This window comes from Phaethon aethereus, assembly GCF_964289735.1.
Source record: "Phaethon aethereus genome assembly, chromosome: 1".
NCBI lineage: Eukaryota > Metazoa > Chordata > Aves > Phaethontiformes > Phaethontidae > Phaethon > Phaethon aethereus.
In genome coordinates this window covers 176,002,549-176,018,552 of record NC_138575.1, presented here as the reverse complement: position 1 = coordinate 176,018,552, position 16,004 = coordinate 176,002,549, and the positions used below count along the sequence as shown (strand labels likewise).

Here is a 16,004-nt window from a genome sequence, read left to right as displayed (position 1 = left end):
AAGCCAAGAAGCCAGCCATGAACCCACATGCCAATACAGGAAAGCTGTATTCCAGAATTTGGCATCTGGGTCCTCCAGCTGCCAAACATCTCCCATCTGGCCGAGCCTGTGGAACAAGGTGCTAAAAAGAAGAACAGGGGTAAATTATAGAAGCGCAAAAGCAGTACCGTTTGCGAGACACCAAGGACGAAGAGGCACAATGTGCCCACCAGCATCTGAAACACACACGTAATGTCACTTTGTCACCAGTGAAATGGTGGAACAGGGCACTTCTGGATCAAGGGAGGCAGTATGGACAAAATGCACAACATTTTACAGGAAAAGAACAGTTAGACATGCATGAACATGACATGTCTCATACTGTGGCCATCCATGCAGAACATTTGTGTGGGATCAGTTTTGAGTAAAACTTACAGTTTTTAGTAGATTTCATAAGTCCAATAAAAAAAGGGAAAAGCAGCCAACAAAAAATGTTTCTCCAAGGCTTTGTGATGCATTCTGTTCCCCAACCACCACAAAGAAAATCAAATGTCTAGAGAATATTTCTGTACTTTCATAACTAGAATACCATAATTTTGAGTCTAATTTTATGGAATAATAACTTTCTTGAAATTTAGTGGAAAAAGATAACTTTAGTAATACAAAATTAAAAAAAAAAAAAAAACAACAAACTGGGCATGCATGAATTTCCTTCAAATGAAATATATACACTCACATAGCTGTATTTAACTGTAGCAGAATTCACTTTTGACAAGCAGTTACTGTTCCTAAACTGCAATAGCTCTGTACTCCAAGAAGCAAGACCAGCTGTGATGAATACTCGCTCCTAGCAATGTGAGCAGTTTTACGTGCACCGTAAGAATTCATACTTTCAAATGATACACTGACTTAAATATTCATCTCATTGGTCTCATATAGATAGGTCCACATGGCTTAAACGAGGTTTGACAAATGTGACTTTCTTGAACAATCTGGTCCTTTATTTTAAAAAGATATAGAAGACCCTGTATCTCTCTTCCAAGTTTCTGGGTTTATTAGCAGCTATTTGGCTCGCCAAAATATTACATTTCAGTCTCCTCTCACTCCAGTCAGAGCCAACAAACTTTCAGTAGTTTAGAAGTGGTATGTGAAATGACTTATGCCATCTTCATCTACATCTAACCATGCATGTTGTTCAGGGGGCCTCATTAGCAGGATCTCATACTCACTGTTACGGTATGTCTAAACTCCACACATAAATCCACGAGCAATTTTTTGAGCAAAATATTGACAATGTTAAAAAAGCAAAAAATTGTTAACAGAAGCCTCTTTCATGAAAATGCTTCCTGTAGAATAGAAGCAAATATAATTGGTGATTATACAGAATATTATTGCTAATTTTGGCTAAAGAAGCCTGTATCCAACTTTGTATCTAAAATATAAATTTATTTCAGAAACACAACATTTTGGGAGACTAGTAGGCTCTTCAGAGTAATTTATGAAGTTGCACTGATAATTTAAATCAGATCAAAGAAAATTCTAAGGATTTTTTAAAAACAAATATATCTTCGCAGTGCATCAAATTCTCAAATTCTGTTAATAATATTACATTTTTGTAACCAAGGAAAATTTAAAAGCTTAGTATGGGCTTTAACAGAGAAGTTGCTGCTGCTGCTGCTTTGAAAATGTTTGAGTAGCAAGATCCTTCAAATTTTTAATATAAATACACTAGTTGCAATGCAATTAACTGCAAATTGGAGACAGGGCTAGATTTGAGGAATGATTTCTGTATTTCACTACTCATTAGCAATTTGAAAGTGTAATTGCTCTTAAAAAAGCCATCTTAATTTTATTATGAAGCTTAGATCTACTTATAAATGTGAAGAATTGGATTTATTCTGCAACTTATTTGCTTATACTGAATGTATGACATTGTTTTTCCTTCTGTACTCCACAGATAGAGGGCCCACAGATTAAGAGCAGATAAAGAAGTGAGTTGATGGGTTCACACTTGTCACATGATGAACATGACTCCAAGGAATCTTTTTAGGGTCCCACAAAACAAACAAAAGAAGAAGGAGGACAAACAAACAAGCAAACACACTGAGAGTGGACACTTCATTGCACGGTATTTAAAACCCAATAAAACAACAGCAACAAACCCAGCAAAACCAGGAACCCTGTTAGCGTTGGTACATCGCTTCTGTCATATGACATCATTTCTACCTGGGCAAGTGTGGTAAACCCGAGGCACCTTACAGCATCACAACACTCGCTGGAACCTCCCAGTCCCCCTCCCACTGGACTTGTACGTAAACTCTGCTCTCTAAAACAGGGCATCTCCTAGGCACATTATACAGTAAGGTTTTAAAATTTTGACCTCCCTGAGAAAAAAGCAAGATGTTTGCAAATACCTCTTCCTACATTTTACAGCTTTGCTTGTCAATTATTTCATGGTAACTGGCAATGACCCATTATACCATAAGCTATGTGGATTCACATTAACTTTGTGTAAAAAGAGATCTTACTCAATGTCAGTAGACTATTTTGGACATTTTTAACTGCGTTATCAAACGTCAGAGAGGATAGGTTTTTCCTATTCTCGTATATTAGTCATTGGGATTTGGAAAAAAATTTGCAGCTTTCCCATGATGTGCACCACCACCCTCCCAGCTTCCAAATACAAAAAGCAATACCAAAAATCAACTTTGGACCTTGCCCAGCCCGCCATACCCCCCAGCCATGACATAAAGAGGGAAAGAAAGCTGAAAAGCACTGCTACTAGACTTTGTCAATAAAACAGAACATTATATAATACACAATAAAATGCTTCATACCTGGAGTTGAAAAAACGAAAAGGGTTAACAGCTGACCTGGCACAGCCCCACATGCTCTCTCTGGAAATTGAACACAGACAATTAGGAATTTTAAGTTACCCCAAACAATTGCAGGGGACTAAGACAAGCTTGGGGAACACTTACTGCAAAGTAAGCACATAGCCTCAGTGTGGAAGGGACTTTAGGATTTTCCCATTCACTTAAAACTCCTTCCTAAACTGAAATTGTTCTGTAGAGGTCCCAACTAATGCTAAGCAAGTCATTAGGCGCTCTGCCATTGATTTGCATGGGAGCAGAGTCAAAGCTTAAGGGCCCAGGTATCACTTAGTGGCAATTTTGGATCATGGTGGATCATGTTTTCTTATTAAAAAATAATCAGTGACCAAGAGGAAAACATTAACAAGAATCTAGAGCAGGCAGACATTGTGTGAAGAGGAGATAGAGGCTAGAGCGAACATCCGCTCCAAGTATTCTGCTGCTTAAGTAATATTATTCCCAGCACATCACTGAAAAACCTGGCATTTAATACTTTTTACTTAAAACTGAGACTCCAGGGAAAATAGATAATCTTCCAGAATATTATTTGGAGTATTGAACAACACAAATATACAACATAGCTGTATAAACTCCTGTGTTGGGATTTGGACTACGTGGAATGCTCTTTTTCACTCACGAATTTTGATCTACTGCATGTGCTCAAACAAGAAGCATCATACAACTGGCTTTTGGAAACAGTTCCAGCACGTTAGGAAAAAAAAAAAAAAAGCCTGTAGAAAGCCAAGTCCGTGAATAACCCCCTTCAGTCCTTCTCTCTGTGGTTTAGACCTCAAATGTACCATGAAATTAGTCTGAGGCCAACGCCCAAGAACCTAGCAAAAATATTAGAATAATACCGTGAATCATAAAAATGTTCTAGGCACACTAGCAGTTGAATGTATTTGCACTGGAGACATTTTGAATCCTTTACAATGCTCAATTAAAATGGCTACATTGGCATAGTAATTGTTGAAAGTGAAAAGGAAATTTTCAAAGCAATTTCTCGTGATTTATACAATTGCACTTTCCATTGGCCCTTGGAAACCTACAAATAATCTATTTTCTCTCAGATTTTGCACTGCATCTTTTGAACCTCTCATATTTCCTTGCTTCAAGTGAACAGTAAATACTGGTCATCTTTACTGTTTGCTTGATTTTGCCATTTCTTAAATGTTAGATTTCTGATGACAGAAATCTGCTATCAAGATGACAAAATGATGTAAAGAATTTCCATAGCAAAGTCTGAGTTACCAGCTCTATCACAGCCTGACACTGTTTTTTCCATGCTCTTTTTCCACTCTTCATGTAGTCTCTTCCTTCTTCAGAAATGTATCTCAGGTGCCTGTCCCACGGTATCACTAGGTACAGATTTTATTTCACAGTTGCGCCAGTACCTAATCAAAGGGCACTGGGACAAAATCTACCCTACCCCATTAGCCCTCAACTGAAATCAACATGCACTGGAAAAATGGCAACTGGAAACCCTAACATTGACTGTTCTTTCCCATGTCAATTAATTTATAATAATCTCTGTGTCTTATTGGAAAAATATTTATTCCTAAAGCTGATACAAACACCAATACATTACCCAGAAGTCATGACTCTAAATTCTGTACACTTCTTTTCATAAAGGTCTCTTTTTAATAACTAAGCAATAGAGCAGGCAAAAATACACTTGGTGAGGATGATAAGTATTTGCATGCCGAATTTTTGTCAGTGGGAAATTTAGCAGACAACTAAAACTCTGGTTAGAGCCTACAGTATCCAAGCACTGAAGTGAAAGACACCCAGATATCCTCCAACCAACCTCATAGACACCTACCTAAAACTTTCCTCTGGCCTGAAAGCCAAATGGCTGTGGCCTCCCACCCAGCCTCTGCTCTGATCCAGAAACCATGGGAAGAAATGCCCAAACCTTGCCTCTGGGTCTTAAACCTTTCCCGTGCTCTGAAAATGGCTAAAATACACCTGACATACAGATTCAGCATAAAAGGAATCTGTAATAGTCACTTCCTAATGCAAAATACAACCATAGGAGGAAAAAGAAGAAGAAAAGGATGTTGTGGGACCACTCCTGGATATCTGTTGCATCCTAGCCTTGCGTTGGCAGAATTGGAAAACATAGGTATCTGGCTTTCTGAGTCAGTGCTCTAACGACTGGGTTGTTATGCCAGACGTGGGTGGCTGCACCACTGCTGCCACTGGCCACATTTTCAAACAGAGCAAAGGCTGGTAGGAAGAAGACAGCATGCTCCGGGTTTTAAAACAGGTAGAAACAGGTAAGCCCGGAACAAAGTACTTGATCTCTTATTTTCCACAATGATAAGTTGGGAATGTAATCTGTTTTCTTTTTTTCTTTTTTAAACTGCATTTTAATGAACATCTACAGGTCAGAAGCCCAAGCTCCAAAGACAGTAGAGATGATTCATAGCCATGTACCTAGCAGGTAAGCAGAGCTGGCTCTAGGAAGTTTGTTGCTCTGCCTGTTGAACTTCAGAGCATTTAACTCTGTGTTGACTATATTGTGGGAGTGTTGACGCCTTGTGTAGGTGCTCTGAAACACTGCTGGAGGCAGTCACCTATGTTATAACCTCACAACACCTCCACCAGACCTCCCCCAAAGCAGGCAACCTGCATCTTGTCTGAAGTCCCTGTGCTGTTGTGGTTCATCTTGGTTCTGGGTACCTGCAGTATTTCACGCATATTGTGAGCATATGGGGATAGCGGTACCTCTATGCCATGCAGTATATTGACAAGGATGTACCTGTTACAGAACTGCATGTACTTGGCAGTTCCTCTCAAGCAGAAAAACACATTTTATTTTGACTATGCCTTAGTAGTGGCTAAGAATCTCAGAAATGATGTGGTGACACATATGGCAAGTAGTTCAGAAGTAGAAATATTGAGTGCAAAGGGAATCAACCTGTTCAGCTGAGTAATTAATTTTCAGCAAATAATTTATTATACAACATTATCCTGTTACTCTGCTTTTGAAAATTTTATGACTGAGATTTCGGTCATTATTCCATTTCCTCCTGTGAACTTACTTATAAATGGTTTGACTCTTTGGCCCTGATAAGCAAGTGATCACAGAAATAGCAATGGCCATTTGTTCTTAAGAGAAAGACCACGGTGACTTCTATGTGAAGCTATCTGTCTATCTGACAGCATTGTGTGTCCCTGATTTACCACACAGTATCCTAGCCCTATGCTAAATACTCTATTTTTAATGCAAATAATTGAGGGAGATGTTTTGATAAGATTGAGACTCCTGCTGACTTTTATGAGTACATAAATGGAAGTGGTTTTTTTCGTTCCTGCCAGCAGCTTCTGGTCATTTCCAGGTTATTTCATTTTTCAGGCTCTGTTTGCAACGCTGGAGATTTCTGCCAGCTGCAGATACTGTAGACAGGCCTTAGGATGAGAACTTTTTAGGGCAGCCTCTGACCTCTGTACCTGCCAGCCTGCTCCACACTGCCTGAGCTTAGCAATACATGCTAGGGAAGAGTGATTTGGCTGTTGCTGCCTCCTCTGATCCACCTGGTCTCTTCCTTATTTTCTGCCTGCCTCAGTTTTCCTATTTCCTTGCACTGCTGTATCCTGTGGCAACTCAGTATGTCCCAGAAGGGTAAATAAATAAAAACGTGACCCAAAACTTCATTCTTGACACATCTTTTGTTTGTCACGGCTATAACGATGAAGGTGTTCGGCTTGACTCTGAGACCTGTGGACTACCGTTACTTCTGACACACCTCAGGATTAGATGCTATTATCTTAGCCGTTGCGTTGCTTTAATCCTTGTTTCAGCCTTCAATTCCTTACATTTTGGCTAGAATAACTTCTTACATGTGGTGGTGGCTTTAAGTTCCAATTATCCTTTTTTTGATGTCTCCAAAACAGTACCACTCATGTCTCCAACCACATACACATGGAGGACGACACCTCCTTGGCATACGGGCTCAGCACAAAAAACTCTTCCATATCCATCATTCAGGAGTTTCCTTTCACTCCTCTTTATCTCCAGCCTAAAAGGAACTTGCTGTGAGAAATGAGGTTGCAGTGCAGTCACTACTAGTGAAAGGAGACTGAACTAATGAAGGGGAAAACCTAGCACAACCTTTTCCCATTGTGCAAAAAAAAAGGAAAATGGCAGAAAAAATGTGAGGGTTTTTTTTTTTTTTAGATGCCTGTAGTCACATGCTCAGTCAATTATGCCTTGCTAAACAGTGTTCTCCTCTTAATAGTGCCCTCCATTGCATGCAGTTTACATACCTGTGACCTACACAACTTTTTTTGTGGTTTTGCATGCATTGATCTAAACACTCAGGAAACATTTTTCCATAAATTAGTATAAGCACTGCTATTAAGATTTAATTGTGCTGCCTGTTTGTCTGTCACAAAATCACAGGAACTGCCTTATGGAAAAAGAAAGATAAAAACTTATCTGATCTAGATAATGAAAAAAGAAGTAATTTTGGCTCAAGTGACAGCAGAGGACAATGCTCTTTCTTTTCCTTATCAGTAAGTCAAGGTAGCAGTTCACTGAGGTAGTTTCATTGTGGCTTTTTCTGGCAGTGTTCTGCTATCTAATCCGCACTGATGAGTATTTGCTACAGCTCTGAATTTCTTAATGCACACAGCTCTGCCTCTGCTTTCTGTGCTGATTTAGAAAGAAAAAAAACAGAAAAAGCTGTATAACGAATCACTGGGGAAACAGCTGCCAAATAGGTGAACAAACTGCTAACTGGGTAGCAGTAATGCATAATGTTATTTATAATTCATTCTTCAGTGTCATGCTCTTCAAGCAATTACACAATGCCTGCCTCCCTATCAGTAAAATGCATTTCACATATCTAACCATTAATGACTCAAGCTTCACTCTGGAGCAAGACATTGTAGTGGATTAAGCACGGGACTAGAAGGAAGACATTCCTGATTCCAGCTCATCCTCTGCTTTGCTGCATGGCCTTGAGCAAGTCACTAACCTGCAGATAATTATAATATTTGAACACACATGGGACCTGTACAATTTCATTAGTTAATGTTTGCAAAGCACTCCAAAGATAAAAAGTGCTATATGAGTTACAATCATACTGTATTGTTTTGGGGCATTTTGTCCCAAAGCACATTTGTGTAAACATGTTTAGTAATGTAAAATCCCAATAATGGCAAAGTTTGATAACTACTTTGAAATAACTGGCACTTCTTAGACTAAAATTTAAATTAATTAACAAATATAATATATTTTTGAGAAGACAATTACATAAGACAATTAAATTTTATTGGGTCTGGTTGAGATGGAGTTAATTTTCCCCATAGCAGCCCTCATAGTGCTGTGCTCTGTATTGGTAGCTAGAGCAGTGTTGACAACACAACAGTGCTTTGGCCACTGCTGGGCAGTGCTCGCACAGCATCAGGGCTGGCTCTCCAACATTCCCTCCCTACCTCACCAGTAGGCTGGGGGTGGGCAAGATCTTGGGAGTGGACACAGCCAGGACAGCTGACCCAAACTGGCCAAAGGGGTATTTCATACCATATGATGTCAGCTCAGCAATAAAAGCTAAGAGAAAGGAGGAGGAGTGGAGGGGACATTCGTTTTTCTGACGTTTGTCTTCCAGAGCAACTGCTACATGTACTAAAGCCCTGGTTCCCAGGAAGGGGCTGGACATCGCCTGCTGATGGGAAGTAGAGAATAAATCTTTCATTTTCTTTTGCTTCCGTGCATAGACTTCACTTTTGCTTTATTAAACTGCCTTTATCTTCACCCACGTGTTTTTTTCCATCTTAATTTCTCCCCTCCCTGTCCTGATGAGAAGGGGAGTGACAGAGTGGCTCGGGTGCACCTAGCATCCAGCCAAGGTCAACCCACCACACAATATAGACACTGAACTGAAGCTGGGAAACAAGATCTTTAAAAGTTTGCTTGTGACGGATAAAGGTAATGAAAGAGGCATATGGAAAGGTATCTATAAACCCATACATTTTACAAACACCTCTCCTGCTGCACCACACTGGTCCACAAAATAGCCTAAGTGCTGATCTACTTTTTTTCTTTTTAGCATCCAAACTTCCGTTACAGTTTCAGGGTTAATCATTAGACACAATGAAGTTAATGGTAAAACTCCTCTGGACTTTTAACAGAAGCAGGATTCCTTGGTTCTTCCAGCTTATTATGCACTTAATTTAAATGTAAATATTTCTCTTAAAAGGAAAACACTACTCCTAGCAATGGTGTGGTAAAATATGTATTGAAGAGCAATGTCTAGCACTTCAAAGTGATTCAAAGGAAGAGAACAGACATCCCAATGGCAATGTGTCCTTGTTCTAAATTCATCGACTCAACAGTCATGCTAACTTACTGTTACAGGGGAGACAGGAAAACATAATTTTGCGTAGACCAAGCTAAAAGCACTTTTATTTTCAAACTAGCTTTCTTCAGGGAACAATTTGACAATGTCCCTATCTCCTAATACCCTGTCATTTAAGCAATACCGTCCTTTCAAAACAGGCAGCAATGTCAACCTCTTTGTAGAAGCTGTTTCTGATTTACAGTTGCCGTCCACCTGGCCCTTGTTCCTAATGATCGCTGGCTGATAGGAAATCTGTTACCCTGGCAAAAGGCTCTGGGACATATACCAGCAAATTTCCACACCAAAAATCCTAAAATCTCTGTGCATGCGGAGAATGGCATCCTTTCATTTTATTGCCCTACCTGTCAAGTTAACTACATTTTTTTTTTAAATATTGCATATGCAAAAAAAACAACCAAACACAAAAAAAGAACAAGAACCTTTTTAGAATAGTATAGGTCTATTAGGACTACTGAAACCAAAGTCTCATAGTCAGTGCCTAAAGAGCAATTCCCAAAGGTATATAGCATTTTCAAGTTCTTGCAGTTAGAAGTCCTTAGCACAGCTTTAGGCATATTCATTTTTATACACAAACAGAGGATTCTAAGAATTCAAATTCTACTAGAAGAAAGTTTGTAAAGTGCCATATAAATACACTGCAGAAGTCAGTACTTCTTTAGCGAGTGTGCTGGTTTTGGCTGGGGTAGAGTTAATTTTCTTCATAATAGATAGTATGGAGCTATGTTTTGGATTTAGGGTGCTCCTCACACCACCCACCAGCGAGAAGGCTGGCGGTGCACAAGAAGTTGGGAGGGGACACAGCCGGGACAGCTGACCCCAACTCAGCATATAAAGCTGGGTGAAGAAAAAGGAAGGGGGGATGTTCAGGGTGATGGCGTTTGTCTCCCCAGGTAACTGTTATACGTGATGGAGCCCTTTTTTTCCTGGAGATGGCTGAACACCTGCCTGCCGATAGGAAATGGTGAATTAATTCCTTATTTTGCTTTGCTTGCATGCGTGGTTTTTGCTTTACTTATTAAACTGTCTTTATCTCAACCCATGAGTTTTCTCACTCTTCACTCTTCCGATTCTCCCCCCCATCTCTCCGCAGGGGAGTGAGCGAGCAGCTGCATGGTGCTTAGCTGCTGGCTGAGGTTAAACCACGATAGCAGGTTATCTGAACCACATGTAGGTAGGAAAAAACACACCTACAGTAGTTGCATAGGTCCAAAGTTTAGATGTACTGGTTCAGTTTCTTCTTGAGTCACAGACTTCCAGCACAACCTTAGAAAATCATGTAGAGGGGGATTCCTCATATAGAACTTCAGCAATGTTAAGGTTTATCACTCTCCCTGAGCCAGTCCAAGCTCCTTTATAACCACTGGGGAAGGCAGACACCTCCAAAAGGCAGATGATCACAACTGATGAGATGATTGGACCTAGAAGTATGCACATCTCTCCACTGAGGAAATCCAAAATATTTGAGCCTAACTTTTAGATAGATTAAATTGTGACAGATGAATCTTGCTGCAAGGATATGTCCAATCTGGACAAACCAGTACTGCCCAGAAGCTCCCTAAGCCAACTGAGACACAGGACACCTCTGCCAGCTCAATAGTGCTCTTTGGTCATTAGCCAACTTCCGACCCAGAAACACTTTTCATTGCAGAAACCTCTTCTTTGCCACAGGATGCATATCTGAGACTGCTGACAAAAAAAACCCAAAACCTAGAACAGAAACATCCCTGAAATAATGACACAGTGGGGTCATCAACCACAATACAGATGATTGCCTGCCTTACAGGGCTTTACGTCACCAGTGTCCCTCACATATCTGCATACACACCTCTCTATGAATGGTTAATAAGTCAGTTCAGTTTGTAGAGTGACTCTCAAGGAGGCTGAGGAGAAGCCCCATGGCATAACAGCCTGTGGGGAGGTGTGAGGCTCACGGGTAGTTCTGCTTTCTGAGTGTGGGGTCCAATTTCTGCCCCCAGGAATGTTGCAGCAACCGTGTGATCTTCTGCTCTAAAGCCTCACAGCAATGGAAAAAATCATCCCAGGCTTGGAAAATCTTCATGAGAAAAGTAAAGTTGAAATGGATGTATTCCCACGATTTTGTTTTAGAGAAATTAGCATTCTCCAGTGAAAAAAATGCTTTATTGAGAAATTTTGGACCAGCACTAGTCAGTTTCTCTATCTGTAAAATCACCATCCAATTATGGGCCAGTTTTAAAATAAGCATTTGTTCACAAAAGGTGGATATACCAGAGGAGAGAGATACAAAGTTCACACAAGTACTACCAAAACACCCGCGCTTATGTTTCTTGGAGACTCAGGACAAAGTATTTTGTCTGTAACTAGAAGTAAAAACTGAGGTGAAAGTTCCCTATAATGAATAGCACAATGGTAGTAATGATTGCAGCTGAAGCAGGAAAACAGACAGTATCAGTGTAGAAAATGAATGGCTGATGGGAACACAGTTATAAACCTCAAAGGAGATAAAAATCAACCACAGAAGTTCATTTACATTGAAGAAGAGGAGGGGGAAAAAAAGAGATCTAAGAAGAAAAATTCAGGCTTGAAAAATATATATCAATTTAAGAAAGTACATTGGCACTGTGGCTATGCTGTCTGTCTGCTACAGAATTTCTTTCTTGCTAGTGCAGTTTCCAAGCTATCTTCCACTGTATTGCAATAATAAAAGCAATCAGAATTTAAAAATAAAAACGATTGCAGTAGTATCAATGTATCGATCACATAACCTACCCAAAGAGAATGGGCGGTAGGGTCAAAGCCCCTAATCTCATTTTCATACAAGCGCTCAGCGGCACCCAGCTCAGTGCAAAGAAGAGTTCATGCTAAAGGTCACCACGGTCACATCCAAATGACAAACCACATTTCTATGAATTAGCTGCAGCTATAGCTACAAGTATTCAGGATAACATCTCTGAATTTTCTGTATCTCCATCACCCCAGAAAAACAAGAAGCCATACCATAAGCATCATCAGTTTATACGCACAGTCCATCATCTCCTTAACATTCTCTGAAAAAAAGTACGGTTTCGTCAAAGGGCTTCCCTCTGCCTACACACCCTAACAAGAAAAAAGTCTAGAGAGAGAAACAGAAATTTCTGGATCTTTGGATTTTTACCCATGCATTGATCAAAAGTTCATGCTAAAAATCAACGTCTGCCTCTCATGTTTCTGCTCTCAGCCTCTGCAAGGAGGACATTTTATGTCGCCTGTGTTCAGGGAATGAGAGCTGCATGCTGTAAAATAATGTATTTTACCGCACAAGTGTGCAGGGAAAAGAGAAGATGAATGCCCTGTTCAGAGTTTGCATTACTATGTACCATGGAGATGGCTCCTGAGCTCCCGCTGCACCAGAGCTGCCTAGGGATGGAAGGGCTGCCAGGCTGAGGGAACAGCATGCTGCCTCTGAGCGGGGCCCTTAAAAAGTTTTACTGGTCTTCTAGGGGTTGACTAATGCCTTCTCTTCCCTTGGCTTCCCTTGGCTTCATAAAGATTTCTAGAGCGTATCTGAGATTTGACCCTGAATATATGATGCTATTCTTGCTGTGTAATAAGCATCAGTGGTGTCAGGCGTATAGAGGCAAATCTGCTCTTTGTTAGAGCTACATGTCAAAATGAGTTTGTAAAACATGCTACAAAAAGGATGAAATGCTGCTTACAATGCAAAGCCCACTGAAATCTACATATTGCTGCAATATTTATTATCAGCCAGAGCATATTATTTGAGATTAATAAATTATTCTTAGTCCACATCATGGTAAAGCATAGCAACTGCCATAAAGCAGCACTGTCACATAAAGAAATTTCAGCGAAGTACCCTGCTTGAAATAATTACTTTGTTTATCTATAACTTTACATTATTGATTGGGTTTGCTGAACTGAAGAAGGACTATGAAGTCATTCCAAAAGAACTACTGAGAAGTCTGGAAGCTCAGCCAATATAAAGCTAGCAGCAAGAAAGCAATTTCCCTAAGAAAAAATAGTCATACTTAGTTATGTCACAAATATGCAAGCAAATTACATTCTGTTTAAGTAAATAAGAACTAATGCCAAACATGTGGCTTGTAGTGTCCGATTGTCACCATTTTTACTGGTAAGAACTTTTTTCTTGTAAAACTATAGTGGATGTGAAACAAAGCAGAAACGCAAGCTTCCAGTTTTAGAGGACATGAAAAGCAAAGCTTTCATATAGGCATTCCAAACTGTCCCATGACCCAGCCACATTAGGGTAATTTCCAAGACAACAAGCTTAAAAATGGCTGTATTAAAACAACAGTTCCTCCCCAAACACTGACTAGTTGATTTCCTTCAGCTCATGGTTAAAACCTTGGCATTGCTAACCTGGCAAGGTTTAGATCCAAGGGAAGATGCTGGAGCATGCAGTATCGTCCTGTCACTCCCAGCTTCAGGCACACTGACTCCCCAGTCAGGTGCTGTGGATTGGCTTACCCTCACCTCACACCAGAGATCTGCAGTGCTGACACGTGCGTCCCAGGCAGCTGTCTGCACTGCCTGCAGTGTGTGGAGAGGAACAGGTACTCATGGGCTTGAGTGTCCCTCTCTCTCTCCCTAAATTAGATAGCTAGAATAGGTCAAAAGTATTACTGCTTGGACATGACAACTGCTACCTGGTCCATATGCAGGGTGGTGAGATAACTAGCTTGGATGCAGATACCTACGTTGCAGATGTCTAACTAGGCAAGACAAATCCTGAACCCCACAAGACAGCACAGAGGGAAAGCCGGGAGCCTCACCAAGGCAGTATTCCACAGCCCCACACATCGTGTGAGGGGCTGCACAGGACCAACCCAAAGCAAATACCCACCACAGGGTATCTGAAATCCCTTTACTACTGGAGAATAGGTGGCAATAGGCAAGTATCTATATGTACCTATCTATACATTTATAATCCTTATGCAGGATAATTTAAAACATGTCTGAAAACCAACCAGGAAAAGGTCAAGTGTTGTCTTGCACCTGCCATCAGCATCTACAAACTAGGCTTGGTATTTTGTTCAACAAAGACAAGATTGCACAACAGCAATCCGGTACTGCAGGAGAGGATGCTGCCATCCATTTGGAGGCTCCATGCTGTACTTCCCTGCCAGCATCCCACAAGAAGAGAAGACTCTCTCTCAGAAAGAAGTTATTTTTTGTTGTTAACTGTAACGCTCCACAGGAAAGAGCTTACAAGCTCACTTAAGAAAGAACACACTCTGTGGGACAGTATTCTAGACTCTGAGGTCCAGCCTAGCTCACTTAGGCACTCAGCTTAGACCTACACTTTACTGCCTACTGAAGCAGTCTTTCTATGCGTGCTCCTGCGCTGCCCAGTTATTCAGCAGAACAGTAGGTGCCTTTCCACGTCCTCAGAGGAAATTCCAGTCAGCTAAGTTTAGACGCTGAAATTGAGCACACAGGATCTCCCTTTGGAAGGCTTCAAAGGCACTTTCCGCTCTGCAACAAGGGTATGTAGAATGCGGGCTTTTATTTTTGGTGGACTGCTCTGCTAAATGTCTAACATCAAGGTACACATTAGATGCCAAAATTATACAGAATAGAGCCTGCCTGTAAGGCACTATATTATAGACCAAGAAAGAAATGGATTGAGTGGAGTCAGTGTAACATGCTAATGTCTCTGTGGCTGAAAATGAAGTAAAGATGACGACAAATTGCAGATCACAGTCAAATTAGATTTCCCTAATGGGGCTTTTGAAATAAACTAACAGATTACTGTTTAAATAAAACCTGTAACAAGGATGAGTTGATGTTATATTATTAAATTTCTTAATTTAATTCTTAAGCTCCAGAGCCAGACAAGTTCTATTCAACACATTTACCATCACAAACTGTGGAATGCATTGCGGAAAAGCTAAAAAACCTTTTCATGGTTTGACCAATTCTCTAAACGTTCAAGCAATATCAATCACAGAGAACCGTATCTGCCTGCCAGTCACATATATTAGAAGCATTTGCTAGCGTCCCATGCTTCCTCTTTTCATTAATTAGACGGAACTATTTAGTGCAAAATCATGACGGGTTGTTTTATTTTTCTGGCTTATTATGTGTGCTATAAACTGAGAAGAAAATACTTAGCACTTCAGGGTCTGGTGTTGTAACTAGCGAATTCAAAATATGTGTGAGGCCTGTCAATCAAGCAATAGTGTCACTGGTGAAGGAATCTCTCCTTCCTTTATCACTGTCAGAAGGGGAGCATGCTAATTACAGTGAGAGCCAAAGCCTTGCCTTGCCCATAGAGACCGCCCTCTCTGCTTAAGGGAATACAGCTTTGAGGATCACAGTTACTGTGCTTGACTAGAAGATGAATTAGCAGATGTCTGATCAAAACACAAAAGAAGTAGCTCCCCCTGAAACACGGCTCAGCTTCCTTTCAGCATCAGAAAATCGCTTTGGAAACATCAGCGCTTTTGGCTACTGATGGTCAGGAAAACATAACAAAACATAAGTACTTTTAGATACCACATTAAGACATTTAAAATGCATCTATAATAAATAATGTAATAACAATGTCTAATGGTCTTTATTATATTTCTTCCTATTTAATAATGTCCAGAATGCCCATATTTTGAACCTCTTAGATAAAGTAACTCATTTTGTGGGTCTAGCACAGGCTTCAGTGCCTGGAGGCTCTAGTTCTATTTCCAGCTCTGCTTTAGACTTACAGGGTGACCTTTACGCATAACCTCATTTTCCTCACCTATAAAATGGGGATATTAATACTTATTTACCTCACAGTTGGTTCCCT

The 16,004-nt window shown here is 40.3% G+C and overlaps 1 protein-coding gene across 1 annotated transcript in view; it reads right to left on the bottom strand.

Moving 5' to 3' along the window:
* Nucleotides 1-16,004, bottom strand: part of KLF12 (KLF transcription factor 12) — a 253,406-nt gene that overhangs the window by 57,025 nt on the left and 180,377 nt on the right. The window contains 1 exon segment of the mRNA XM_082009457.1: nucleotides 2,817-2,876. Coding sequence (XP_081865583.1) covers nucleotides 2,817-2,876 — 60 coding nt within the window.